General features: G+C 44.9%; 1 protein-coding gene across 2 annotated transcripts in view; it reads left to right on the top strand.

Annotated features, from left to right (window-relative positions):
- Positions 1–9,501: 9,501 nt before the first annotated feature.
- The window catches only part of TGFA (transforming growth factor alpha), a 106,166-nt gene continuing 88,865 nt past the window's right edge, over positions 9,502–26,802 (top strand). Inside the window, exons 1-2 of one of the 2 annotated variants that reach the window (XM_082257184.1) lie at positions 9,502–9,687; positions 9,722–9,937. In XM_082257184.1, the coding sequence (XP_082113310.1) occupies positions 9,895–9,937 (43 nt within the window). In that variant the 5' untranslated portion in view covers positions 9,502–9,687; positions 9,722–9,894. Of the gene's footprint in view, positions 9,938–26,802 lie in introns of both variants that reach the window. The other variant, XM_082257183.1, reaches the window with a different exon arrangement.

The following is a 26,802-nucleotide window of genomic DNA, read 5'->3' as shown; positions in this document are numbered from 1 at the left end:
GATGTAAATCATCAATTATACAATACTAATAACTGTTATAGTAGTAGGAATTCTGCGGCAGCTGAAAGATATATCTGTGTAGCAGTAACTTTATTGGTTGCATCACATTATTAGTATGAATTACATTACATTACAAATGACATAGAATTGAAATACAAGAATTACAAATGACATTACTGCTGTAGTCGCACGAGTAGCAGAAGTAAGATTAGCATTGGTAAAAGTTACAGTAATAGGGGTAGCTGCAGGGTATACACCTATATGTACCTGGATTATTATTTCCATTCTCCTTTTAGCTGGGGAACCCTCAGCAGATCTCCTACTGAATTTGAGCAGGACAAGGACTTTTGTGACATCTATACCCATTCAGTTTTTTTTTTTTTTTTTACCACATTTTAACCACTTAAGCCCCGGAAGATTTTACCCCCTTCCTGACCAGGGCCTATTTTGCAATTCGGCACTGCATGACCTTAACGGACAATTGCGCGGTCATGCGACACTGTACCTAAACGAATTAGGCGTCCTTTTTTTCCCACAAACAGAGCTTTCTTTTGGTGGTATTTGATCACCTGTGCGATTTTTTTGATCATGCGCTATAAACAAAAAATGAGCGTAAATTTTGCAAAAATAACAATATTTTTCACATTTTTTTATATGAAATTCCCAAAAAAAATGTAAAAATCTAAATTTTTTAACATTTTAGGCCAATTTTTTTTTTTTTACCATATGTTTGGTAAAAAAAATCGCAAAAAGCGTATTTTGATTGGTTTGCGCAAAAGTTATCGCGTTTACTAACAAAGGGAAAGATTTTTGTCATTTTTGTTGTTTTTTTTAACGTGTAATGGCGGCGATCTGCGATTTTTTTTTTTTTTTTTTGCGGTACTGCGACATTGGGGCGGACAGATCGGACCCTTGACTGACATTTTTGACACTTTTGGGGTTACCAGTGACATTTCTACAGTAATCAGTGCTATATATATGCACTGTTACTGTAAAATTACACTGGCAGTGAAGGGGTTAACTTTATTTGAGAGGGAGGCGCTGTGTGTGTCCCTAGGGGCGTAATTCTAACTGTGATTGGCTGTGGCTTGAGCTGTAGGAACACTGATCAACGGTCCTACATAGTAGAACCGTATGATCAGTGTTTCTACACAGGGGAGAATGACAGGCAGCTTGTTTACACAAGCTGCCTGCCTTTCTCCCTCTCCCCCGACGATCACAGGTGCGGGGGGGTCCGTGACAGCGCGGGAGCGCGCCGCCGGCGGCGCGCGCTCGCTCCCCAGAGCCTCACAGGCTAGTGACGTACACCTACGTCACTCTGCCTGTGAGGGGCTGACCGCCGCAGTTTATCTACTTGCGGCGGTTGGCAAGCGGTTAAGGGCCTTTTTTCTGCATCAAAAACGCATGGAAAGTAGGTTTTATGAGTTCGGATGGCATAGTTTACACCAGTGCAGTGCATTCCAGTGCAATTCAGTTTCAGAAAAAAAAAAGTACAACATGCTCCATTTATCCTGCACAGAACTGTACTGGAATGCATTGAATACGCACCAGACCCTGGTACAGAGGAAAAAAAACAGGAAAAAGGAAGAAGAAAAACATCTGGAATGTATCCAAAAACGCACTGGAAATTATCAAAAACTGATTAATAATGTTAATGCATAAACGCATCAGATACAGATCTGGAGGGTGTTTGTTGTGGTGTGAACTGGCACTAAATCATTTTTTTAAATTTAAAAGAGAAGTGTGAGATTTAAAAAATATAAACCTATATACTCACCTAGGTGCATGCAGCATTTATCCGATGCTGCATCCGTTCCCTGTCACCTCAGCACCAAGCACAGAGCAATCAAAGGCTGCTGATCACTCAGTTCTCAGGTCCACTCTGAGCACAAAGGGGGTACAGTCAGTCACCGCTCTAAGCTCTGCTCTGCTCCACTCACTGGGCAGCTGGACTGTGGAGGGGGCAGGAATGGCTGGCTCAGGCTGTCGCACACTGAGAGGATGAGCCAGCTGCCGGTCAAGCATCTGGGTAAATCCTTCATATTGTTGGGATCCCTGAGCGGCTCTGTGACTTTAGCCCGCTGTTAGCTGAATCTGCATTGGAGGGCAGGGGAGACATTAGGGGTCTAATACAGTGTTTCTCAACCTTTTTTTTAGTCAAGACACCCCTTAAAAATCAAACACGGTCTTGAGGCACCCCATTCTAAAAAATGTAAAAACTATTCGAATAAATGCAGCAATGTCCACACGCATGTCCCACCCAACATTAGAGGTGATTTATTCTTCCAAAGCAAATACACTTTTTCACACTGCTACTGACTAGTATTCCAATGTTTCTCTTCTCCCTCAATTTCTCTCCATCACTCAGCTAATGTGACCCAAACGCTGATGGAGAGGGGCAGAGGAGGGTCAAACAAGAATGCTGTGTAGGCAACTGATGATGTCATTCATTGTTAGAACGCTGGCAGCTAGAAGGTTGCAATGGTGCACAATGAAAACCAGAGGCTTTATGTAACTAAAAGACAGGCTTTATTCACATGCTGGCTTGTATGCAATTTTTTTGACAATATTGAAGCATTTTTGTAAAGGCACCCCTGAAGAAACCTCAAAGCACCCCATGGTGCCTGGCAGTGGCGGCCCGTCCATTGGGGGCGCAGGGGCACTGCCCCTCCTATTCATGCGTTCGGCCCCCTAATCTACATGCAGGGTGCCGGATGCATGGATTCCAATGGGTTTTTTTTTTAAGCACGTGATCAGAGCCAGAGGCTCTAATAGGCTTCAAAAAAGGATGGGCTCGGGGCGCAGAGCACTGCGCCCTGAGCCCACCCAGTTGTGTGACAATAGCAAATGAATATTGGCTATTGTCACGCAGATCCTCCTCCTGGCCAATCAGGAGACCCCTTTCCCGATGAGCCGAAAGGAGAAGCCATGCCATTGGCCCAGAAGGAGGAGGAGGGAGGAGAAAGAGAAAAGAAAAGAAAAGAAATTACATAAAATGAATACATTTTTGTTAAAAGCACTCCTGTCATCCCCGCACATACCCCATATAAAAAGCATAGCATAGGGTGAGCATGTGTATGTAAATATCAATGGTGCAACACATTTGAGGTCTTGTTGCTAATGTCGAAATGAGAGAAATAATTCTAGGGCCATAGTTAATGGTTAAAGTGACATAAAACCTTACATTTTTTATTAAAAATAAATACTCAAAATAAGTATAATGACTAAGACCCTCCCCTTTATGACATTGTTGTAAAGGGGCAGAGCATGAGTGACCTTAAAATGTTGCCCCCCCCCCCCCCTGAAAAAAGTTCTGCGGACGCTCATGCTCAGTGTGGGTTCACATTGGTGCGATGCGGAAACCCTGCGAATCCACTGCGAGTTCCCGCGTCGCACCCGACTCGCAGGAAGTTCACACTGCCATAGGCGAACTGCTGGGAGTGTCAATACAAAGTTAGCAACACCACCATATCAGTTCGCATATCACAGTGCAAACTGTCAGTTCAGACAGGGTTAATCCTCTGCATTGTGTAAAAAGGCTGTTTGACTCTGTATGCACAGATCTTCCCCTTCTTGCATTGCCCCCAAAACATGTCTGGATAAGACAGAGTAAGCCGAGGTTTCTCACGATTTCAAGCCGGCATTTCATTTTGACTTCGGGTGCGATTTCACAGACATCTGTGCTGGTTCCTGCACAGATGTCTTTGAAAATGTCTTTGAAAATCGTCCCTCCAAATCGCCAAAAGTATTACATAAACTACTTTTGGGAATCAGTGCGGCGCCGCAAAGTCAATGTCGCACTGATTCAAACAGTGCCATTTTGACTCCATTTTGACATGCGATTTGACATTTCTCAGTCAGAGCCTGCACTCCTTCCCAACATACGCTACTAGCTGTCACTGTCATCAACAAGAAGGAAGACAGGGCTGACCGAGGGCCCTGAGACCTGTAGTTCTTCAAATTTGGAGGGAGTCACATGCTTAGATCTAAGGAGTTCATGCTGGAACGTGTAGTCCTTAATTTTTGGGGGATGTGACCCCCCCAAAAGTGAGGGACTACAGGTCCCATCCCAGCATGAGCCTCTCAGAGCTGAGGATGTGACAGCCCAAACCAACCCCCCCCCCCCCCCCCCCCAATGGAGGGGGTAGGAATCAGGTAGGTCAGTGTAATGACCAGTATAGGAATTAGTAGGTTAGTGTAGTGGTCGGTGTAGGGATCAGATTGGTCAGTGTAGTGGTCGGTGTAAGGATCAGGTTGGTCAGTGTAGTGGAAAGGTAGGTCAGTGTAGCAGTCAATGTAGGAATCAGGTAGGTCAGTGTAGTGGTCAATGTAGGAATCAGGTAGGTTAGTGTTGTGGTCCAGTATTTCAGTGTAGGAATCAGGTAGGCCAGTGTAAGGGTCAGTGTAGTGGACAGGTAGGTCAGTGTATGTCCAGTTTTTACTCCAGATCCCTCATGTCATTTGTATTCCTTTTGTAGTATAAAGTATGGGGTTTTTATATACAACTTCAGTGCCTTAGATATGAAGAGCATTTGTTTCATGTATGTTAGCCCAACGTCAAAAGAACAATTACACTCTTTGAATCTAAGTGGCTGCAATGTTGGGCTAACATTCATACTTAACCACTTAAAGAGGAAGTAAACTCTTCCTTTTTTTTTTTTTAGTTTTTTTCTTCCCTGCAAAGTAAATGCATAATGTGCTAGTGTGCATCACATACTAGCACATCATGTGACACTTACCTCCAAACGAAGCCCTTGTGGTCCCCACTGGTGGTCGCATCCATCTTCTGCCGTCTTCTTTCCTGGTCTGCGGACTCCGGCTATGCTACTGGCCAGGAGCCGCGTGACGTCACTCCCGAAACATGCGCGCAGGAGCCGCCGGTCAAGCCACAGGGCTCTGAAGAAATGGCACGGGCAGCCGTTTCTTCAGAGCGCATGCTCCAATGACGTCATCGGCTGCATAAAATGTAAATATCTCCTAAATGGTGCAAGTTTAGCAGATATTTACAGTCCCTATAGGTAAGCCTTATTAAAGACTTACCTATAGGTTAAAGTAATTCTAAGAGTGGGTTTACACTTGACCAGGCCTATTTCTGACAATGGTTTTTTACAAGTTAAAATCAGTATTTTTTGCTTAGAAAATTATTTGGAACCCCCAAACATTATATATTTTTTAGAGACCCTAGAGAATAAAATTCAGACCGTTGAAATATTTTATGTCACACCGTATTTGCGCAGCGGTCTTACAAACGCAATTTTTTTGGAGAAAACACACCTCTTTGAATTAAAAAATAACAGAAAACAGTAAGGTTAGCCCATTTTTTTTTCTATAATGTGAAATAAAATGTTAAGCCGAGTAAATTGATAACTAACATGTCATGCTTCAAAATTGCGCACGCTCATGGAATAGCGACAAACATTGGTTACAGGTTACAAGTTTAGAGTTACAGAGAAGGTCTAGGGCTAGAATTATTGCTCTCACTCTACCGATACCTCACATATGTGGTTTTAACACCGTTTACATATGTGGGCGCGACTTGCGTATGCGTTCGCTTCTGCGCACGCTCGAAGGGACAGGGCGCTTTAAATTATTTTTTTTTCTTATTTATTTTACCTTATATTTTTACACTGTCCCTTTAAAAAAAATTTTGAATCAATTTTTTTCCTATTTCAAGGAATGTAAGCATCCCTTGTAATAGAAATAGGCAGGACAGGTCCTCTTTAACCACTTTACCACCGGAGGATTTTGCTGTCTTCCGTCCAGGCCACTTTTTGCGATTCGGCGCTGTGCGACTTCAACTGACAATTGCGCGGTCGTGCAACGCCGTACCCAAACGAAATTTACGTCCTTTTTTTCCCACAAACAGAGCTTTCTTTTGGTGGTATTTGATCACCTGTGCGATTTTTACTTTTTGCGCTATAAACAAAAAAAGAGCGTTTATTTTGAAAAAAATAACAATATTTTTAACATTTTTTTATATGAAATTCCCCCCAAAAAAGATGTAAAAACCAATTTTTTTAAAAATTTTTGGCCAATTTGTTTTATGCTACATATGTTTGGTAAAAAAAATCGCAATAAGCGTATTTTGATTGGTTTGCACAAAAGTTATTGCGTTTACTAACAAAGGGAAAGATTTCTGTCATTTTTGGTGTTTTTTTTTTTAACGCGTAATGGCGGCGATCTGCGATTTTTTTTGCGGGACTGCGACATTGCGGCGGACAGATCGGACCCTTGACTGACATTTTTGACACTTTTGGGGGTACCAGTGACATTACTGCAGTAATCAGTGCTATATATATGCACTGTTACTGTAAAAATGACACTGGCAGGGAAGGGGTTAATTTTATTGGAGAGGGAGGGGTTAATGTATGCCTGGTGCTTACTGACGTGTAGGGGGGGAGGTGACTGTGTGAGTCATGGACAGATCGGATGTCCAGCTATGCTGAACAGTCCGATCTGTCACTCCCTGTCACTATGGAGATCCGCCCGCTGTGTTTACACACAGCGGGCGGATCTCCAGACTCGATCCCCGACGATCGGGTAAGAGCAGCGGCGATCGCCGCTGCTCCTCCCCTGGCCCGACTCCCGCTGTGAATGAAAACAGCGGGAGCGAGCCTCCGGCGGCGCGCAAGCGCCGCCCAGAAGGGGGAGTGTCTGACGACGTTAATACTACGTCGTCAGACGATAACGAGCCACTCTGCCGCAGTAGTATTACTGTGAGCGGTTCTAAAGTGGTTAATGTCAGATCTGGGGCCCTTTAAGGCCATTGGGCAGAAGCGACGTATGACGTTGCTCTGGTCCTCCAAGGCCATAGAGTCGAGTGGGGGCCATCTTGCCCTCACTTGACTTCCTGCCTGGGACTGGAATTGACCGGATCCTTTTCCCTGCTACTGACGGTTCCGGTAAGTGGGGAAAACGACCGGGAAGCAGCGTGAGGGGGGTGGTCACCTCTCTCGCTCCCGAAAAAGTGATCCCGCGGCGAATCCACCGCTGGGACCATTTTTATGTGAAAAAGGACCACCGACCCTGTAGAAAAATACCAGAGTTATGGCAGCTATCTGCTGCCATATCGCTACTTAACATCGAAGTACTGACGTAAATACAAAGCGAGCGGTCCAGAAGTGGTTAAATAGGAGGCGGGGCCACCCAGTGATGTCCCATGGCACCGCCTCCTTGTGGTGTCATCAAGCAATGCATTCAGGGGGGGGGGGGGGTGTCCCTGAGTGCCAGTTCACACATATGCGACGTCAGACATTGGATGTGATTCGCAGCGCACTGCTCTGAATTGCATTCGGACCAAAGTCACACAGGACCCTTTTTTTGGTCCACATCAGAATCGGATCGCATGGGTGTTTATACCTATGTGATCCAATTCATGTCCGAACTGACAGTTCGCACTGCGTTATGCAAACTGATCTGGGGGTGTTGTTAACTTTGTATTGACAGCCCCAGCGATTCACATATGCTGCCTGCAAGTCGAGTGCGATTCGGGAACCCGCAGTGGATTTGCAGGGTTCTCGCATCGCATATGTGTGAACCAGCTCTGAATGGCAGTTTGGAAATGTGGTCACCCTACCCAGTATTTGTTTTTTTTCCAGCTGTCGGCTTTCTCCTGAAAGCGTTCTGAGTGGCTCATGCAGAAGTGGCGGGAGGGGACATTTCCACCGGCTTTGATCGTTTCTATGGCCTTGGAGGATTGGAGCGATGTCATGACGTCACTTCCAGTTCAGGCTAGAAGTAAACAAATTTCTATTTTTTTATTGATCTTTTGCTTAAAGGTAAAGAAGAGATCTGAGGTGTTTTTGACCCCAGATCTCTTTATACAGAGGACCAGTCATCATTATTTCTATTACAAGGGATGTTTATGTTACCAGTAATAGGAATAAAAGTGATAAAAAAAATAAAAAAAAGGGACGGTGTAAAAATAAAATAAAAATATAAAGTGCCCCCATCCCTCCATGCTCGCATGCAGAAGCAAACGCATACATAAATCACGCACTCATATGTAGACGATGTTCACACCGCACATGTGAGGTATCGCCGCAAACGTTAGAGTGAGAGCAATATTTCTAGCGCTAGACCAACTCTGTTAATCTAAACAGGTAACCTGTAAAAGTGTTTAAAGCGTCTCCTATGGAGATTTTTACAGTAAGTACCATAGTTTGTTGCCATTCCATGAGTGTGCGCAATTGTAAGGTATTTACTAGGTATTGTTAATTGTTAGGTATTGTTAGCGTAACAACTTATCATGGTATCTATTTACATCATCATTCACGTCACATAAAAAATTGGGGTAAACATTGTTTTTTTTTTTGTAATACATTAAAGTGTATTTTTTTACAAAAAAAAATGTATTTGCAAAACCGCTGCGCAAATACAGTGTGACATTAAAAAATTGCATTGATCACCATTTTATTCTCTAGGGTAGTATAATATTTGGGGGTTCTAAGTAGAGATCGACCCATTATTGGCAATGTCGATATATCGGGGGCCAATATGCACTTTCGGCGATATATATCAGAATCGGCCCCTGAGGTTACCGATATTGCCGATATTTCTGGAAAGGGCTTGTACTGGAGTGATGCCTGCAGCTAGAGGCAACACCCCGGTATCGGTGTCCATAGCCGACGGTCGGCTGTCTTGTAATGACAACACATGCGGCTAAGAAGCCGCTCGGCAGTCATTAAAAGGAGTGGGAGGGGAAGTCTTCCGCAGCTCGCCCAGGTCTCCCATCCCTCCGAGAAACCCGGGCATCCTACCTACACGGCCGCCAAAGAGAAGACCCGGTCAAAGCTGCATTCGGCTCTGATCGGGTCTCCATGTAAAAAACTCGGACGTGATGTCATGACATCACTTCCGGGTACTTGGCGCCAAATAAAAAAAATGACAGCATTCAAAACCGCCAAACTTGGCGTTTTAAATGCTTTTAAGTGCAGAGGAGGGGTTTGGGGTCTTTTAGACCCCAGATCCCTCCACAATAGTACCTGTGAAAAAAAAAAAGATTTTTTTTCTTTTAAATGTCCGAAAATATCAACCAATATCAGACGATACCGATATCCGATGACCAAAATATCGGTATCGGTACTAAAAAAATGATATCGGTGGATCACTAGTTCTAAGTAATTTTCTAGCATAAATACTGATTTAAACTTGTAAAGAAAAAGTGTCAGGAGAAGCCTGGGCGCTAAGTGGTTAAACTCCAAAGTTTGTGCCTGGCCGGAAATAGAACTTCCTTGGCAGGTGATGGAACTGTCCTACTGATACATTGTATGGGTGTGGGATGTGTGCTCCATGTATGTAGAAGTCCATGTCCAGGCTGTAGAAGAAGTATCGATGATGATCGGACGCTCGGTTATATAGTGATGTGTCCATTGATCAGAATGGGACAGTTGGGTGACAATAGCGCCTCCATGGCGGAGCGCAGTGTGACAGCTCATAGAGGGGCGGGGCCCCCGGACAGCTCAGCTCTGGGGCCAATCTGTGATTGCTCACCTGCAGCACTCAGCTCTCCGCCGGGACAGGGAGACCAGGAGAAGGAGAAGAGAGGCTCCGGGGGGATCAGATCTGATGACACTCCGATCTCTCCATACACCTGACACCATGCCAGTCACCCCCACAACAAGGTGTCACTGAGATCGTCCCAGGATGGTGGCCGAAGCCTGCGCTGGGATCGGGCAGTGATCGGTGGTTATTCTGCTCAGGGATCGGGCGGTGATCAGAGGCGATCCTGTGCTGGGATCGGTGGTTATTCTGTGCGGAGATCGTTGTTTTGGACTGTCCCATGGATGTGTGTTCCCTGTAAGTGGAAGGAGGTGAATCGGCCGGCTGCAGAGGAGTGACAGATCGGTGACAGTCGGAGGGCGGACTTGTCCATCGCCGGGGATCGGTTGGAGTATGGTGCTGTCATCTGCCGGGGACGTCATGCTACTGCTCCTAGGTAGGTCCAGCAGTCACCTCTGATCGTACAGGATCGGGAGGAGGGGATTCATTCTTTCATTGATCATCGCAGGTCTGTGATGGAGATCTCAGATGGAGTGGGCCATACTCGCTTCGAGAAATGATCGATTTTTTCCCCTTGATCTATCTCTCCCTATGGGAATAATTGATTAATAACCCAATCAATATGTCACACCCAGAGAGTGGAATTTGATCAATAATTGGACGACAAGTTATCCGTCATATCTCTGTTCCCAATGGACAACCTCCCAATTTATGACCAAATCAGCTGAGATGCAACACGATCGATCATTTTCCTCCCTGGCCTTTATGATCAAATCTGATGAAAAATTGTTTGGGAGGGAAGTTATGGATATTGATCAGTATCACTTTGATAAAATCGATCTGATAAAAAAAATAAATCATAATGTGTATGGCCACCCTAAGGCTGACCATATATGTGTAAATATATATAATATAATATAATATAATTGGACAGTCTCCTCCATATAATAGAAGGACCTGCATGATTGAATAGGCATTGATTGGATGGTTTAGGTTTGTCCCCCCATTACATCTATCTGCTTAGCATAGGTCTGCGTTCACACCTGAGCGATCACGTTTTGCGTCGCACGTTTTAGCACGCTGTCCCATTGACTTTAATGGGCTGCATGTCACGCTACAAACGCATCAATCAAGCTCAAGTACCATTCTTTGACATCTGCTAGCCAAGTTTGGGGTGCTATTAGGAAGTGACGGAACCACAGACGAAACGCGTTTTCTGTGTGTTTTTTTAGGCATTTTCAGAAACGCAGGCAGAAACGTTTAGTCGGATTGTAGGATAAGATTTTATAGTATATGGCCAGTGCTATTCACATCTAATAAAAGTAAACATCGATATTCCACTGTGGTGGTGAAGAAATAAGAGGTTGTTTGTACGCCCATACATTTATGTGTCTGCTTCCCACACGGGGTGAACGACATTGTTTTGGAGATGTGTGACCACATCAAAGCTCTGACATCGGTGTCAGTAATGTGTGCTGTAGACTGCCTGTAGTCAGCATGATGAATTATCTGCCTCAGTGCCATTGATTGTATGAAGATTGGGGTTTGCCAATGTGTTTTGATGCCTTACTAAGCTGACCATACACTGTACAATCGCCTTTAGATCTACCAACAGTTACGTAACGTAAGGGACTTTGTGATCGGATAGAAATAGACTGACTTTGTCCTTGGTAAAATTGAATGAGATTGTATGATGAGATTGTAGTGTGTATGGTCACTCTTGGATGGGAAAGGGCTGAGCTGAGAGCCCCATTGAGAATTGCCATCCATGAGTAAGGTTTATAGTATGTTATCACCACTGGGACTAATAATAAATGCTGACATCATGGCTCATTAGACGAGGATGACAGAGAATAACACCCCCCACACACACCAAGATCACAGGAGATGTGTAAGCTCTTCAGACATCTCTGCTACTCTGACCCTGATGTCTATTACAAGCCCCAGCCTGCCATGTCCTAATGGCTCTCCTACTCAGGAAGATCGTGATTGTTGGACATGCTGGGACTGTTAGTACCACGTGTGCCCAGACACAGGTCCTCTCAGTGTATGGTGTATAGAGGAGATCACAGGCAGATCCCTCATTGTATGGTGTATAGAGGAGATCACAGGCAGATCCCTCCGTGTATGGTGTATAGAGGAGATCACAGGCAGATCCCTCCGTGTATGGTGTATAGAGGAGATCACAGGTAGATCCCTTGGTGTATAGAGATGATCTCAGGCAGATCCCTCAGTGTATGGTGTATAGAGGAGATCGCAGGCAGATCCCTCAGTGTATAATGTATAGAGTAGATCGCAGGCAGATTCCTCAGTGTATGGTGTATAGAGGAGATCACAGGCAGATCCCTCAGTGTATGGTGTATAGAGGAGATCACAGGCAGATCCCTCAGTGTATGGTGTATAGAGGAGATCACAGGCAGATCCCTGACTGTATGGTGTATAGAGGAGATCGCAGGCAGATCCCTCAGTGTATGGTGTATAGAGGAGATCTCAGGCAGATCCCTCAGTGTATGGTGTATAGAGGAGATCTCAGGCAGATCCCTCAGTGTATGGTGTATAGAGGAGATCTCAGGCAGATCCCTCAGTGTATGGTGTACAGAGGAGATCTCAGGCAGATCCCTCAGTGTATGGTGTATAGAGGAGATCTCAGGCAGATCCCTCAGTGTTTGGTGTATAGAGGAGATCTCAGGCAGATCCCTCACTGTATGGTGTATAGAGGAGATCACAGGCAGATCCCTCAGTGTATGGTGTATAGAGGAGATCTCAGGCAGATCCCTCAGTGTATGGTGTATAGAGGAGATCACAGGCAGATCCCTCAGTGTATGGTGTATAGAGGAGATCTCAGGCAGATCCCTCGGTGTATGGTGTATAGAGGAGATCTCAGGCAGATCCCTCAGTGTATGGTGTATAGAGGAGATCACAGGCAGATCCCTCAGTGTTTGGTGTATAGAGGAGATCACAGGCAGATCCCTCAGTGTTTGGTGTATAGAGGAGATCTCAGGCAGATCCCTCAGTGTATGGTGTATAGAGGAGATCTCAGGCAGATCCCTCAGTGTATGGTGTATAGAGGAGATCACAGGTAGATCCCTCAGTGTATGGTGTATAGAGGAGATCACAGGCAGATCCCTCAGTGTATGGTGTATAGAGGAGATCTCAGGCAGATCCCTCAGTGTATGGTGTATAGAGGAGATCACAGGCAGATCCCTCAGTGTATGGTGTATAGAGGAGATCACAGGTAGATCCCTCAGTGTATGGTGTATAGAGGAGATCACAGGTAGATCCCTCAGTGTATGGTGTATAGAGGAGATCACAGGCAGATCCCTCAGTGTATGGTGTATAGAGGAGATCTCAGGCAGATCCCTCAGTGTATGGTGTATAGAGGAGATCTCAGGCAGATCCCTCAGTGTATGGTGTATAGAGGAGATCTCAGGCAGATCCCAGGAGACGGATGTCCAGAGCTGGACAGATTCCAATTACTGTTTACTGGTGACAGCTAGAGTGGCATGTGGTGACTTCTCCTCTGGTGGGAGGCTCGGCGGGGCTCTGTGTAGCCGAGCATTGACAGATTTATGAATGGCTGGGATGTTTTGTTAGATGCCTGGAGGAGTTTGGAGATCTTAGAATAGAAATCTGTGTATATTGGACCCTCTGTATACCAGCCGATCTCAATCAGGGCTCCTCCAGAGGTTGTTAGGGGTTCCATGGCGGTGGCTGTTTTATCTTCTATTTGATGATGCCAGCATAGTTTCAGCGACACCACTTGGCAAAGCCAGCAGTATGACACCAATTACCTTTTTAGCTGTCTGTTGGGCTCAGACTCACACCTGAGCATTTAGGAAACAGAAAACGTGCGTTTTGCGGCACTTTTCAGAAACACGCTGCACGGGTAACACTTGCAGGACGATCAATTGCTCAATCGAGAGCAACTTCTTCTCTCAACCATCTAAGAACAGTTTGGTGAGGAACAATGCATTTTCCAGCATGAGGCAAAAATGATAACTAAGTGGCTTGGTGAACAAAACATCGAAATTTTGGGTCCATGACCAGGAAACTCCCAGACCTTATTCCCATTGATAACTTGTGGTCAATTCTAAAGAGGTGGGTGAAAAAGAAAAACCCCCACAAATTCTGACAAACTCCAAGCATTGATTATGCAAGAATGGGCTGCCATCAGTCATGATGTGGCCCAGAAGTTGAATGACAGCATGCTGGGGTGAATTGCAGAGGTCTTGAAAAAAAAGGCTGCAAATATTCCATAAACTAAATGCAATTGTCAATAAAATGTCAATTATCAACTTATGAAATGCTTGTAATTATACTTCAGTATACCATAGTGGCATCTGACAAAAAGATCTAAAAACACTGAAGCAGCAGACTTTGTGAAAATTAATATTTGCTGTCATTCTCCAAACTTTTGGCCAAGGCTGTATTGTACCATCGGACCAACTGATCTCCACCTATCCCTACCTGTTGGAAATCGCTTGATCCCTTCCCCAGGAAAAAGTAAAAGTTGATTCTAGCACATCTGGTCTTATGTGGATTGCATTTTGGCTGCTTCCTGCTGAATCAACTGAAATTCATTTTGTGGCTGGCCTTGTCGGCACTATCCAGCTGGACCAAAGTCGATTTTCCAATTGACTTTTGTCAAAGTGGTTGGGCATAAAATTTTTCAGTAGTGTCTAAATCCAGTGAGATGCAGGCATTGTTTGGATGCGCGTGGAGATCTGTGCATGCCCTTGAAGATGTCCCCTTCGAACAAACCGTGTTTTTGGATTTTGGATAGAGTAAGGAAGGTTTATAACCCCTGTAAGATTACTTTTTGCCGTCTTTGTCCCATTGGGGAGATTCCCCTTCACTTCCTGTCCCATAGCCAAAACAGGAAGTGAGAAGAAATCAATGCAAATTAAGGGAATCTCTTAAGGACCTCCCGGTCACCAGAACTAATGTTCCCATTGGAAGATTTTACCTCTATTACTTTTGGGATTTTCTTTTGCTTTAACTTTTAATGATAATGATAAACAGGACAAATAGAGAGGGTGAATCTCTTTAAAGCGGAGTCCCAGCCACCTGTCAAAAAAAAAAAAAAAAAAGTCAGCAGCTACAAAAAATGTAGCCACTCACCTGTCCCAAGGTCCAGCGGTGCACTTGTCCCAGTTGTTTTCATCCTCTGTCCTCCCTTGGCTTCACTAATGGGCACCCGGTTGTGACAGCTTGCGGCTGCAGGGGTGGCCCCTGCGCATGTGCGAGTAGCGCTGCGCATCCTGACTGGTGGATGCAGTCTTCTGAAGACTGGAGGGGGGGAATGATGAGAACTTTAGAAATGGGAGCAGGTACCTGTCAAAATTGGCTACCTGCTCCCCCAACCCCCCGCTCCTCAAAAGTGCCAATTGTGCAGGAGGAGCGGGGGACGAGTCCTTAAAGCAGAACTTCCCCTTTTGGGTGGAGTTCCGCTTTAAGGCTCCATTCACACCTGAGTGATCTGATTTTTATGAGCTTTTTTTTGTTTTTACTTGAACGTTTTTGGAGCGGCACCATTCATTTCAGTGGGCCGCCTTCCACTCCTAAAACGCTCAAAAAGAAGCTCATGTACTAAATCTTGGTACAGAGCCAGGAACATTTGCGGCTGCGAATTTTGCCACAATTGTACCGTGATTTGTCGCTTGACAGTCGCAGCAAAATTGCACCACGTTTGGGGTGCCATTAAAAAATAATGGCATCCCAAATGCGTTTCACGTGTTGCTGCAATTCTGGCTCCTGCCCAAGATCCAGAACGCCCAGGTGTGAATGGAGCCTAACAGAGAGCAATACAAACTGACAGGTGTTGGAATCCCTCTCCACGCTATTCAAAGCTAAAAAAAAGTTTTGCCTTTAGTTAAACTTCAAGAATACAATAGCTGGCATTGCAGATTTGGCAATCCATGGTGTTTAGCATGTATGGGGGAATCAAGTCTTTTCTCTTGTTCAGCTCATGGAGCTGGGTATGTATGATGTGTACAGTTATCTTAAAGGGGAACCAAAGGCGTTAAACTTGCCTTTCTATTGGCCCCTCACCGGCGCCAGCATCGGCATGACATCACTTCTGTGCTTGCGCAGGAAACTGTAATTTTGGCACACAGAGACCAGCCTGGCGCTGTAAGCTAATCTAGGGTGACCAGACGTCCCCGGATTCCGGGGACAGTCCCCGGATTGAGGACACTGTCCCCGTTTTTTTTTTTCTTTTTTACCCGGATTCAGGGCCGGATTAATGTAAACCGGGCATCCCATGCTGGCTGAGAAACAGCCTGGTGGCTCAGATGCAGACGCCCCCTGCTGGACGATCTCACTGCCGCTCCTGCTGCTGTTCAATGGAGGAGAGGCATAGCCAAAAATTAACTGTGTGGAGGGCTGAGAATGGGAAATGAGTAGATGGGGGGGGGGGGGGAGGGGTCTGTTTGTACACAGGTGAGGGTGGTGGGGGGAAGAGGTCAGAGCTAATGCACCTGAATGGAGAGTTTAGCTGTTGTGGGGGAAGGGCTAAGAGGTGGCTGTAGAGATAATGTGTGGGAGAAGGATGCAGAAGTGAGCTATGGATGGGGGGGGGGGGGGGGCAGAAGTGCCCTCTGTGCATAGCAAACCTCTGAACCCTGTACTCTATGCCTAACACCCTACTGTATATTATGAAGTCCTGTGCCCAGCACTCTGGGTATTGTGCAGTCCTGTGCCCAGCGCTCTTGTGCATTATGTAGTTCTGTGCCCAGTGCTATGTGTATAATGCAGTCCTGTGCCCAGTGCTCTGTGTATTATGTAGTCCTGTACCAAGCACTCTGTGTATTAGGTGGTCCTGTACCCAGCGCTCTGTATATAATGCAGTCCTGTGCTCAGTGCTCTGTGTATAATGCAGTCCTGTGCCCAGCGCTCTGTGTATTATGCAGTCCTGTGCCCAGCGCTCTGTGTATTATGCAGTCCTGTACCCAGTGCTCTGTGTATTATTTAGTCCTGTACCCAGCGCTCTGTGTATTAAGCAGTCCTGTGCCCAGCGCTCTGTGTATTATGTAGTCCTGTGCCCAGCGCTCTGTGTATTATGTAGTCCCGTGCCCAGCGCTCTGTGTATTATGTAGGCCCGTGCCCAGTGCTCTGTATTATGCAGTCCTGTGCCCAGTGCTCTGTGTATTATGCAGTCCTGTTCCCAGCGCTCTATGCAGTCCTGTGCCCAGCACTCTATTATGCAGTCCTGTGCCCAGCGCTCTGTGTATTATGCAGTCCTGTGCCTAGCGCTCTGTGTATTATGTATTCCTGTGCCTAGCGCTCTGTGTATTATGCAGTCCTGTTCCCAGCGCTCTGTGTATTATGTATATCTGTGCCATTTGCCATTAAAAAATATATATATATGTCCCCGGATTTCATTTTAAAAATCTGGTCACCTTAAACTAATCTGCATATTCGCAGCCCCATTACAGCACTTGAGCAGATAGCGAGCAGCCAGGTAGGGGCATTTTATTGCAGAAGAGACCGTGCATGATTCTTCTGCAATAAAAAATTAGAACTGTCTGGTCGCTGTTTGTTACAGCAGAAATTCAGTGGCGCTTTAAGTTCTCTTTATCACTTACTTCCTAGGACATTTTACATCTTATCTTTTTACTACACCCCCATTTATAATTAGGCATTTTCTCCTGCGTTTGCTGTCGTGCTGCACTGCTTGACAAGACTATGGGGCGTTTTTTGCCCCATAGACTTCAATTAGAACACACTTAAAGCATGTACATGTTCTTATAGGGCATTTTGGGCAGTTTTGTATATAAAATCTAGTCTCCTCTGACAAAAAAAATGCATGAAGCAAGAAAAACGTGCCAAAAAATGCACTGCAAAATTCCCAGAAAAAGGCATCATTATGCAGTGGAATCAGTGTGAACCTCAGCTAAGTGTGACACTTCTTCCTGATTTCCAGAAACGCTCCCATGTATCTCTCCATCCCACCACCTCCAGCTCTCTCCCGGGGGAGGCTTCCATCTGACAGCGCACTCTGTGTTCTCCAACTCAAATCCTTCGCCTCTGGACTCAATTTCTGCAACAAAACAGGAAGTTCCAGGTAGACTTCCAGCCCCCAGGTCGTGCAGAAAGAAAAAGATCTTGAATTCTTCACATTGACATCATTTTTCTGCAATTTCTATTCATTTTGTCTCTACATGCCAGAAAACATATGAAGAACAGTCAGGGTTCGCTAAGGTTCCGTTCACATCTAGGCGTATTTGGGCAATTTTCTGCTCTAAGCCTTGGCTCTAAAAACGCCCAACAAGACAAATCCCATTAATTTCAATGGCCCCTGTTCCTTCGTATCTGAATGTTCTGTCACCCTAAGCAAAACGCCCGTCGCTCAAAAAAGAACATGAGCTTCTTTTTTGGCAGATTACAAGCATTTTTACTGGTTTTCATTGGTCACTTGTCAACTCAAAACGCCTGCACAAACGTCAGAAAAAACGCCTGTAAAAATAGCAATGCCTACATGTGAATGGAGCCTAAAAGAATCCAAACAATGATAACAGATATGGCTAAATGTTGGCATGGCGTCATGTGGATTCTTTGTGCCGGTGTCGGATAATGCCTTCCGTTGGATAGTGCATCCGACGGACTGCGCATGCGCGGTAAATGACGTCACTCCAGCTGACTGCTCCGCTCAGCTGGGGTTGACAGAGGAGGGTTCCCCCAAAGCGTGACATTTAACTATTCGGAGAGGGCTGAAAATACCTGGCACACAAAATATACATTAATAATATTAATATTATAACTAATATATAATAATTATATTAATATAATATTATATTATATAAAATAATAACATTATAAAAAGCAGTGATATCACCCTACCATAAAAGTGCCGTATAGTCAAAGCAATGGTAATGCCAGTAGTAACCTATGTCTGTGAAAGTTGGACCATAAGGAAGGCTGAACGCCGAAGAATTGATGCTTTTGAACTATGGTGTTGGAGAAGATTCTTGAAAGTTCCTTGGATGGCAGGAATATCAGACCAGTCAATCCTGAAGGAAATCAACCCTGAATATTCACTGGAAGGACAGATTCTGAAGCTGAAACTCGAATACTTTGGCCACCTAATGCGAATAGAGGACTCATTGGAGAAGGCCCTAATGCTGGGAAACATGGAAGGAAAAAGGAGAAGAGGACAACAGAAAACAAGATGGATAGATAGCATCATCGAAAACAATGAACATGAAGTTAGGCTACAGTCACACCTGAGCGTAGCGTTTTCACGTGTTTTTTACCGCGATTTTACCACAATTTTTACCGCGATTTTAGCGCATTTTTACCGCATTTTACAGGCGTTTTTTGTGCAGCGTTTTTAGATTGACTAGAGACCAATGGAAAACACCTGTAATCTGCCTAAAAAGAAGCTCATGTACTTTTTTGAGCGTTGGGCATTTTGCTCACAGCGTCAAAATGTTCAGATGTGAACAGGGGCCATTGAAATGAATAGGATTTGTCTTGTTGGGCATTTTGAGAGCTGATCCTAGAGCAGAAAAACTCCCCAAAAATGCCCCAAAATGCCTAGATGTGAACGTAGCCTTAAGCAAACTCTGGGAGTCAGTGGAGGACAGAAAAGCCTGGCACGCTATGGTCCATGAGGTCACAAAGAGTCGGACTTAATAACAATAATGATATAATAAATAGTGATTGTTATGGCAAATCACACATCCATTATTAACTGATCAACCATAAGTTTATGACCACTGACGGGTAACGTAATTAACATCTCATTACAATGGCATCTGAAAGTGGTTGAGATATATTGGGCAACAAGTGAACATCTTGTCCCCTGAAGTTGATGTGTTGGAAATAGAAAACTGGGCAAGCGTAAGCAGCTTTGACAAGGGCCGAATTGTAAGGACTGGAAGACTGGGTCAGAGAAACTCTAGAACTGCAGCTCTTGCGGGATGTTCCCGGTCTGCAGTGGTCAGGACCTACCAAAAATGGTCCAAGGAAGGACAAATTGTGAACCGAAGACATGGTTGGCTGAGACACAATGAGGCACGTGGGGAGAGAAGGCTGGCCTGTGTAGTCTAGTCTGATCCAATGGAAGAGCTACTGTAGCTTGAATTGCTAAAAAAGTAAATTTTGGCTCTAATAAAAAGGTGTCAGGACCCACAGTGTATCACAGTTTGTTATGTTTGGGGCTGTGTGGCCACAGTCAAATCAGAGTGCTCCATGCTGACCCGTGTCCACAGCTAACAGCACCTAAAATGGGCACGTTCGCATCAGAACTGGACCAGAGAGCAATGGAAGAAGGTGGCCTGGTCTGATGACTTCAAGAATAGGTCGAGGAACGCAAGTTTGAAGCGTTGACTTGGCCTCCAAATTATCCAGAGTGCATTTATGGGATGTTCAAGAAAAACAAGTCCGATCCATGGACTCCCAACTTATAGGACTAAGCCCCCGTTCACATTGGAGAGACTTGTCATGCGATTTGACAGGTCAAATCGCATGACAAGCTGCATCCTATTGCCAGCAATCACACTGTTCAAATCGGTGCAATTCCAACTTTGCGGTGCTGCATCGATTGTGAAAAGTAGTACATGCACTACTTTTTTAGATATCGGGTGCAACTTGAATAGACATCTGCGCATGAAGCCGCACAGGTGTCTTCAAAGTTGCACTGACACGGAGCTTTGAAATCATGTGATTGGCCTAAAGGATCTGCTACTGGCTGCTTGCTGCCAGATACTGCAGCATGCCTTCAGAGTTCTAGTCCATGCCTTGATGGGATATAATGGGTGGTCATAACGCTATGGCTGGTTGGTGTAGTTTAGTGAATTAAGACTATGGAGTCTGAGATGTGCCCCGTCTTTCTCCAGGCCACTGCGTGGAGGTATGGATTTTTTCACAATAACGCTCCTAGGTCACACAATACAAATCCACAAGAAGCAGAGGAGTCTGTAAAGAGATAAAGGTCCGGGCAGGCAAAGATCAGAGCAGGTGACATTTATACAGGATGCCACAATTACTCAGGAGAGATAGGAGTGAAATCACTTGCTTCCTTACAGAAATTCTGTAGGCTATGATCACACGAGCGCACAGTAAAACACAGTATTTGTTTTTTTTCTTTTTTTTAGAACTAAAGGCAAAACTTTTTTTTTTCATTTTAAAGAGAGTAAAAAATTGAGTATATCCCCCCTTCAGATTTACTTTTTGCCATCTGTGTTCCATTGGGGAAATTTCCCCTCACTTCCTGTCCTATAGTCAAATCAGGAAGTGAGAGGAGGAAGTCCCCCTAAAGTGTGAGAATACCTGCTTGTCACCAGAACTAGTGTCCCCATTGGAAGATTTCCCCTCTATTTCTGTGAAACTGCCACCTACATTTGTTCTGAGTGAATAAGGCAAAATCAAATGTTCTCAGGCAAATTCTTCTACAGGTCAAATGTTCTTCATTCCTGTATTGTGTAATACAGTCACTTGGGGAAATGTTCTACATTATTGCCACTAGATTGGGCTGATGATCACAGGAAAAAAATACTTATTTCTTAGGATCTTCAGCTCCATCTAGTGGCCATAATGCTGTATTTTCCCACCCACTTTATTATATATGACAGAAAAAACATTCGACCTGTAGAAGACGTAGCCTGAAAATGTTCGATTTGCTCCATTTTGCACAGAATGAACATACATTCCAGATTTGCCAAATGATAAGCTATGCGATTCAAAGTAGAGGCTCATGTGTTTTCTGCTAACCAGTTCTAGACCGGAAGATTTGCCCCCCTAATGACCAGGCCATTTTTTGCGATTCGCACACTGCGTTACTTTAACTGACAACAGTGCGACACTGTACCTAAATAAAATTGATGTCCTTTTTTTCCCACAAATAGAGCTTTCTTTTGGTGGTATTTGATAACCTCTGCGATTTTCTATTTTTTGCGCTATAAACGAAAAAAAACAGCAACAATTCTGAAAGAAAAACAATATTTTTCACATTCTGCTATATAACATTCCCAAAAAAAAAATATTTAAAAATCTAATTTTTTCGTTATTTTAGGCCAATTTGTATTCTGCTACATATTTTTGGTAAAAAAAAAAAAAAATCCCAATAAGCGTATTTTGATTGGTTTACGCAAAAGTTATCGTGTCTGCAAACTAGGGGGAAAGAATTATGTCATTTTTAATTATTTTACTAGTAATGGCGGCGACTGCGACGTTGCTGCTGACAGATCAGACCACTAACTGACATTCCTGGCACTTTTGGGGGGACCGGTGACATTACTACAGTAATCATTGCTAAAAATATGCACTGTTACTGTACTAATGGCACTGGCAGGGAAGGGGTTAACCCAGTGTCGATCAAAGGGTTAAGTGTGAGCCCAGGGGGTGTTTTCTAACTGTGGGGGGATGGGCTTGTGAAATCAATACAGAAACCTGTGTTCCTAAATAGGAGGAACACAGGCGCTCTGCATTGATTCCTGAGAGATCCACGGTCTGAGAGATCCACGGTCTGAGAGATCCACGGTCTGAGAGATCCACTGTCTGAGGGATCCACTGTCTGAGGGATCCACTGTCTGAGGGATCCACTGTCTGAGAGATCCACTGTCTGAGAGATCCACTGTCTGAGAGATCCACTGTCTGAGAGATCCACTGTCTGAGAGAACCACGGTCTGTTGTGTTTACAACAGCAGACCGCTGTTCTCTCTTCATGGGGAGCTATTGCGGATGCTCGGCAGCAATCGCGCGCGCCCCCAGGATCGTTCCCGCAGGCCGCCGTACAGGTACGGCGATTCGCTGAAACCTGCCGCCGTATAACTACGGTGGCTGATCGGCAAGTGATTAAGTTGCTGTGTTGTATAATTGGGCCTCCACTAACACGTATTACAGCCTACAACCTTTACTGCTTCTACAGCTATAAGTGCCTTGAAGGTACATAGGTAACCTAGGTAAGGATATTATTATCATCCTTATCATCATTTAGTGGGCAGCAGGGTGGATTTGATTTAAATCAAGTCACGGCTGGTGATGACACAACAAGAGGAGGGGCGAGGAGGCAGCAGGTGAGTGGATGCCCGCTAACAGGCGCCGCCATGATGGATCTGAAATGACAGATGCCCTTGAAATCTAAGGACTTATTCTTGCTGGTAGTTAGAATCTTTAATATTTGCAAACAGAATGAATGTTACCTATTTAGAATAATAAGTTGTCAGGTTAGTAAAACAGTGATATCAGAACCAATTCCATCATACAGTTTGTAGTGTACATAGATTTGCAAAACAATGGGATAAATGAATATTCCTGAACTTTGTTTTATCTCATGGTTAGGCCTCTTGCACACTGCAACTTAAAAAAGCTCAGTACAGCTAAAATACAGCCCATTCATTGTAATGTGCCTATGCACACAGGCACATAAATGGGCGCCGTGCATTCTTCAGTAAGAACAAAGTAGAAAAATCTGCATTTTTGGACGGTAATTTACGCCTTGTGCGCGCAAATACGCGCGATTGCGAACAAATGAACGCATACGGACATACTATGATCTGAAAAATGCTAATTTGCATATTTTACAAGAACGCGAGAATACATTTTCGCTGAAAAAACGCTAATTTGCGCGAACGCATATGCGAGAATGCACGCGAATGCGCAAATTTCAATAAGACAAAAACACCTGAAATTTAGGGCTGAAAAAGGAGATGCTCAAACAGGAGCATGTGTAAGAAGCCTTACTGTGAAATTGTGTGAATGCATCCATGCAGTACATGGTTTCTCAGCTTGCAGAGCTTGGATTTATTGAATGAGTTTACCAAAAATGTAAATAATGCAGGATATACAGCCTCATGCTACATAACTAAGCTCCATTTAATGCAGAATAAACTCAAATTATTAATGTATCTTAAAGCGGAGTTCCAGCCATTCACTCGCCTGTCCAGCGATGCGGCCGCCCGAAGCCTCGATCCTCTCCCTCGGCGCCGGCATCACTGCTGTGGGCACCCGGCCGTGACAGTTTGCGGCTTCACAGCCGGGTACCCACTGCGCATGCGCGAGTCGCGCTGCGTGTCTTGATTGGCCGGCAATCTTCTGGGACCTCTGACGTGTCCCAGAAGATTGCAGGGAGGGAGGGGGAGAGGAGAACTTCCGTTCAGGGCGCCGCGGCGCTCCGAGCGGAAGTGGGAGCGGGTACCTGTCAAAACTAGGTACCCGCTCCCCCCCCCCCCCCCCCAAAAAAATGACATGCCAAATGTGGCATGTCAGGGGGTCAGGACTCCCTAAAGCGGAAGTTCCACTTTTGGGTGGAACTCCGCTTTAAATAGAAAACTATCTTTAGATAGATTTTTACTCCAAAAGCAATTTTTTAAAATAAATTTGTTAAAAATAAAAAATATCCGAATCAAATCAAAAAAATCTGATTTTTTTTTTTTTTTTTATTAAAAAAAAAATCATTGATTTTTATTCTCCCTGGTGGAAAAGAGAATACAAAAATCTGGGTTGAAAAGGATGAGACGCTGATATAAAACTTGCCGATAATTGCCGATGTAATCGTTCCTAATAACTGCTTGTCCAATAGTTGTTTTTGTTAACTGACTAATAAAATGCCTAGAAATCCAATAATATTTTTTTTAAATGTTTATAAATGCAGCAATTTTTTGTACTTCCCTGATGAGTAAAGATAAACATATTCAGGGTATGATGTCATCGCTCATTCAACTGCCTCAACCTTCTAACCTTGTCTGTCAGTCCAAAGTCTTCACAGCGTTTATTAAAGCCCAACTCCGGGATGGAGATGGAAAACCCTTGTGGAGGGGCTCCTCTGCACTGCAAGGGTTAAATGTGTGTTGGGTCCAGGGAGATGGAGAGGCTGTATTACTTCCCTTTCCTCTTATCTCCTCCATTGCAAGCTGTGGACGGGCTATTAACCCTATGCTGTATGTGGAGGAGCGCCGTCATGTACAACGCAGGGCTATTAACCCTATGTTGTATGTGGAGGAACGTCATCATGTGCAACGCAGGGCTATTAACCCTATGTTGTATGTGGAGGAACGTCATCATGTGCAACGCAGGGCTATTAACCCTATGTTGTATGTGGAGGAGCGCCGTCATGTACAACGCAGGGCTATTTACCCTATGTTGTATGTGAAAGAACGTCACCATGTACAACACAGGGCTATTAACCATATGCTGTATGTGGAGGAGCACCGTCATGTACAACGCAGGGCTATTAACCCTATGTTGTATGTGGAGGAACGTCATCATGTACAACACAGGGCTATTAACCATATGTTGTATGTGGAGGAGCGCCGTCATGTACAACGCAGGGCTATTTACCCTATGTTGTATGTGGAGGAGCTGACAACGCCTTAGGCCTGGTTCATATTGGTGCAATGAGTTTTGAATGCAATTTGAGGTGCTACTATGCATTGTGGGTGCTGTGCAATTTTTTTTGAGTGTTCTGCAATTGCCATGCGATTTTAGTGCTGTGTGTTTTGGACACGATTTTATAGATTGAGACTACTATAACTGTGGAAAAACTCACAGGGAGCCTTCCTGACCTGGAGAACATGGTGATTGCTTGCTGCTATAGCGGCTGGCAATAATCGCATCCTAAAAATCTGGCATGCTGGTCGCACCCAAGTCGATTTGATAGATCCACTTGCTACAATCAGCCTGCCCATACATGTTTTGAATCTTAGTCGGTCACTGCTGAGAATTTTCTATGGCCGTCTTATGGCTGTATTCCTTTTATTCATTGAAAAAAGGCATTCTGTGAATGGAGGCAGTGCCTAGCCAAGGACCTCTGTGGTCAATGTGCAGAGGGAAAGCACAGGACCCAGAAGATCCAGCTTCCTCAGGGGACCGCCAGGTATGAGATCTGTATAAAGATAAAAAAGGGGTTATCTCTAATGCCGCACATCCATGAACTCCTATAGAGGAAGACAGAGTGGCAAACTCAGCCTGGACATCTACCAGGCCACGCTTCCAACGCGTTTTGCTTCACCCCCCCTGGAGCTTAGTCATGGGTATCAGGTGGATGAGATCTGTAAACTTACATTGGTCCGAAATGGACCAATGTAAGCATTCATCATAGCTGAAGTTCACCTTTGAGCACCATGCGGAACAGTACAAACAAACCTCCTAAGCCACTTCCAGACGAGGGAGGGCTAAGAATACCATTGTGCCCTGCCCAGGTACAAGGTGCCCAATGCACTGTGTAAGAGGCTTAAAGGATATTTATGGACAGCTCTGTATAGACTACATGGGATGAGGTTTCCTTTCTTGTACCCACCGTGGTCAGTCCAGGTTTCTCCTCATCTGGGAAATAAAGCACATATATTTCTTGGTCCCATATCCCTGTGACTCAGAGAAAGGATGACACCAGAGGTGTGGCTCTTGTTTGTTTTTTAATTTGGAGATATTAAAACCGACACAACCACGGAGGAGAATGTTAACCCTTGGCTCTCTGCAGCTGTCATGGACATCAGCTCCCTCACTTGCGAAATCTGGAAGGGCTGGAGAGCTTTGCTACATAACATAATGAAAAGAGCTATGTATGGGAAACTAGATCGCCCACAGAGATCCATAGCTCAAGAGGTCCTGTGGACAGACTCTCCCATCTCCTGAGCTGTGGATCTCTGCAGCTCCTCCAGAGTTACCATATTGATTGCTTCTCTGATTAATGCTCTCCTTGCCTGGCCTGTCAGTTTAGGTGAACGGCCATGTCTTTGTAGGTTTGCAGTTGTGCCATACTCTTTCCATTTTCGGATGATGGATTGAACAGTGCTCCAAGAGATGTTTAAAGCGGAGTTCCGGGCACAAAAACGATTTTTTTTTTTTTTTTTTGTGCCCCTCCGCTAGGTAGTGCTCACCTGAAAAGGAATTGTATAGTTATTTCTTTTGTTTACTCACCTTTTTATTGAAGATCGTAAATACTCACCTCTGACTGCTTCCTCCCTCGGAGCCGCTGCTCACCCCGTCACTTCCTGCCTCGCGATGATTCCTGGGAGCTAAACGTCATAGCTCCCAGGAATCAATGCGACGGCACCGGCCCCGCTCGTCATTTCCGGGCGACGCACCGGAAGTGACGAGAGGGGCCGGTGCAGTGCATTCTGGGACACGAAGACGCGGAAGAAGACAGAGAAGAGGACCGCGCCGGCTTCAGCTGCCCACAACAGAGATGGAAACGCTGTGGAAGAAATTTTCTAAGTAAGTATTTCTTCTAAAAGGTAAGTGCGAACCGGGACAGATCAGAGGCTAGCCATTGTGGAATGTACTAGCCCTGACTGTCCCGGGGGTATGTTCAGCAAAAAATCATTTCTGTGCCCGGAACTCCGCTTTAAAGCTTGGGAT

The sequence above is a fragment of the Pelophylax lessonae genome (assembly GCF_965119305.1).
Source record: "Pelophylax lessonae genome assembly, chromosome: 4".
Lineage (NCBI taxonomy): Eukaryota > Metazoa > Chordata > Amphibia > Anura > Ranidae > Pelophylax > Pelophylax lessonae.
The sequence above is the reverse complement of the archived record's forward strand: the minus strand, read 5'-3'. Positions and strand labels throughout refer to the sequence as shown.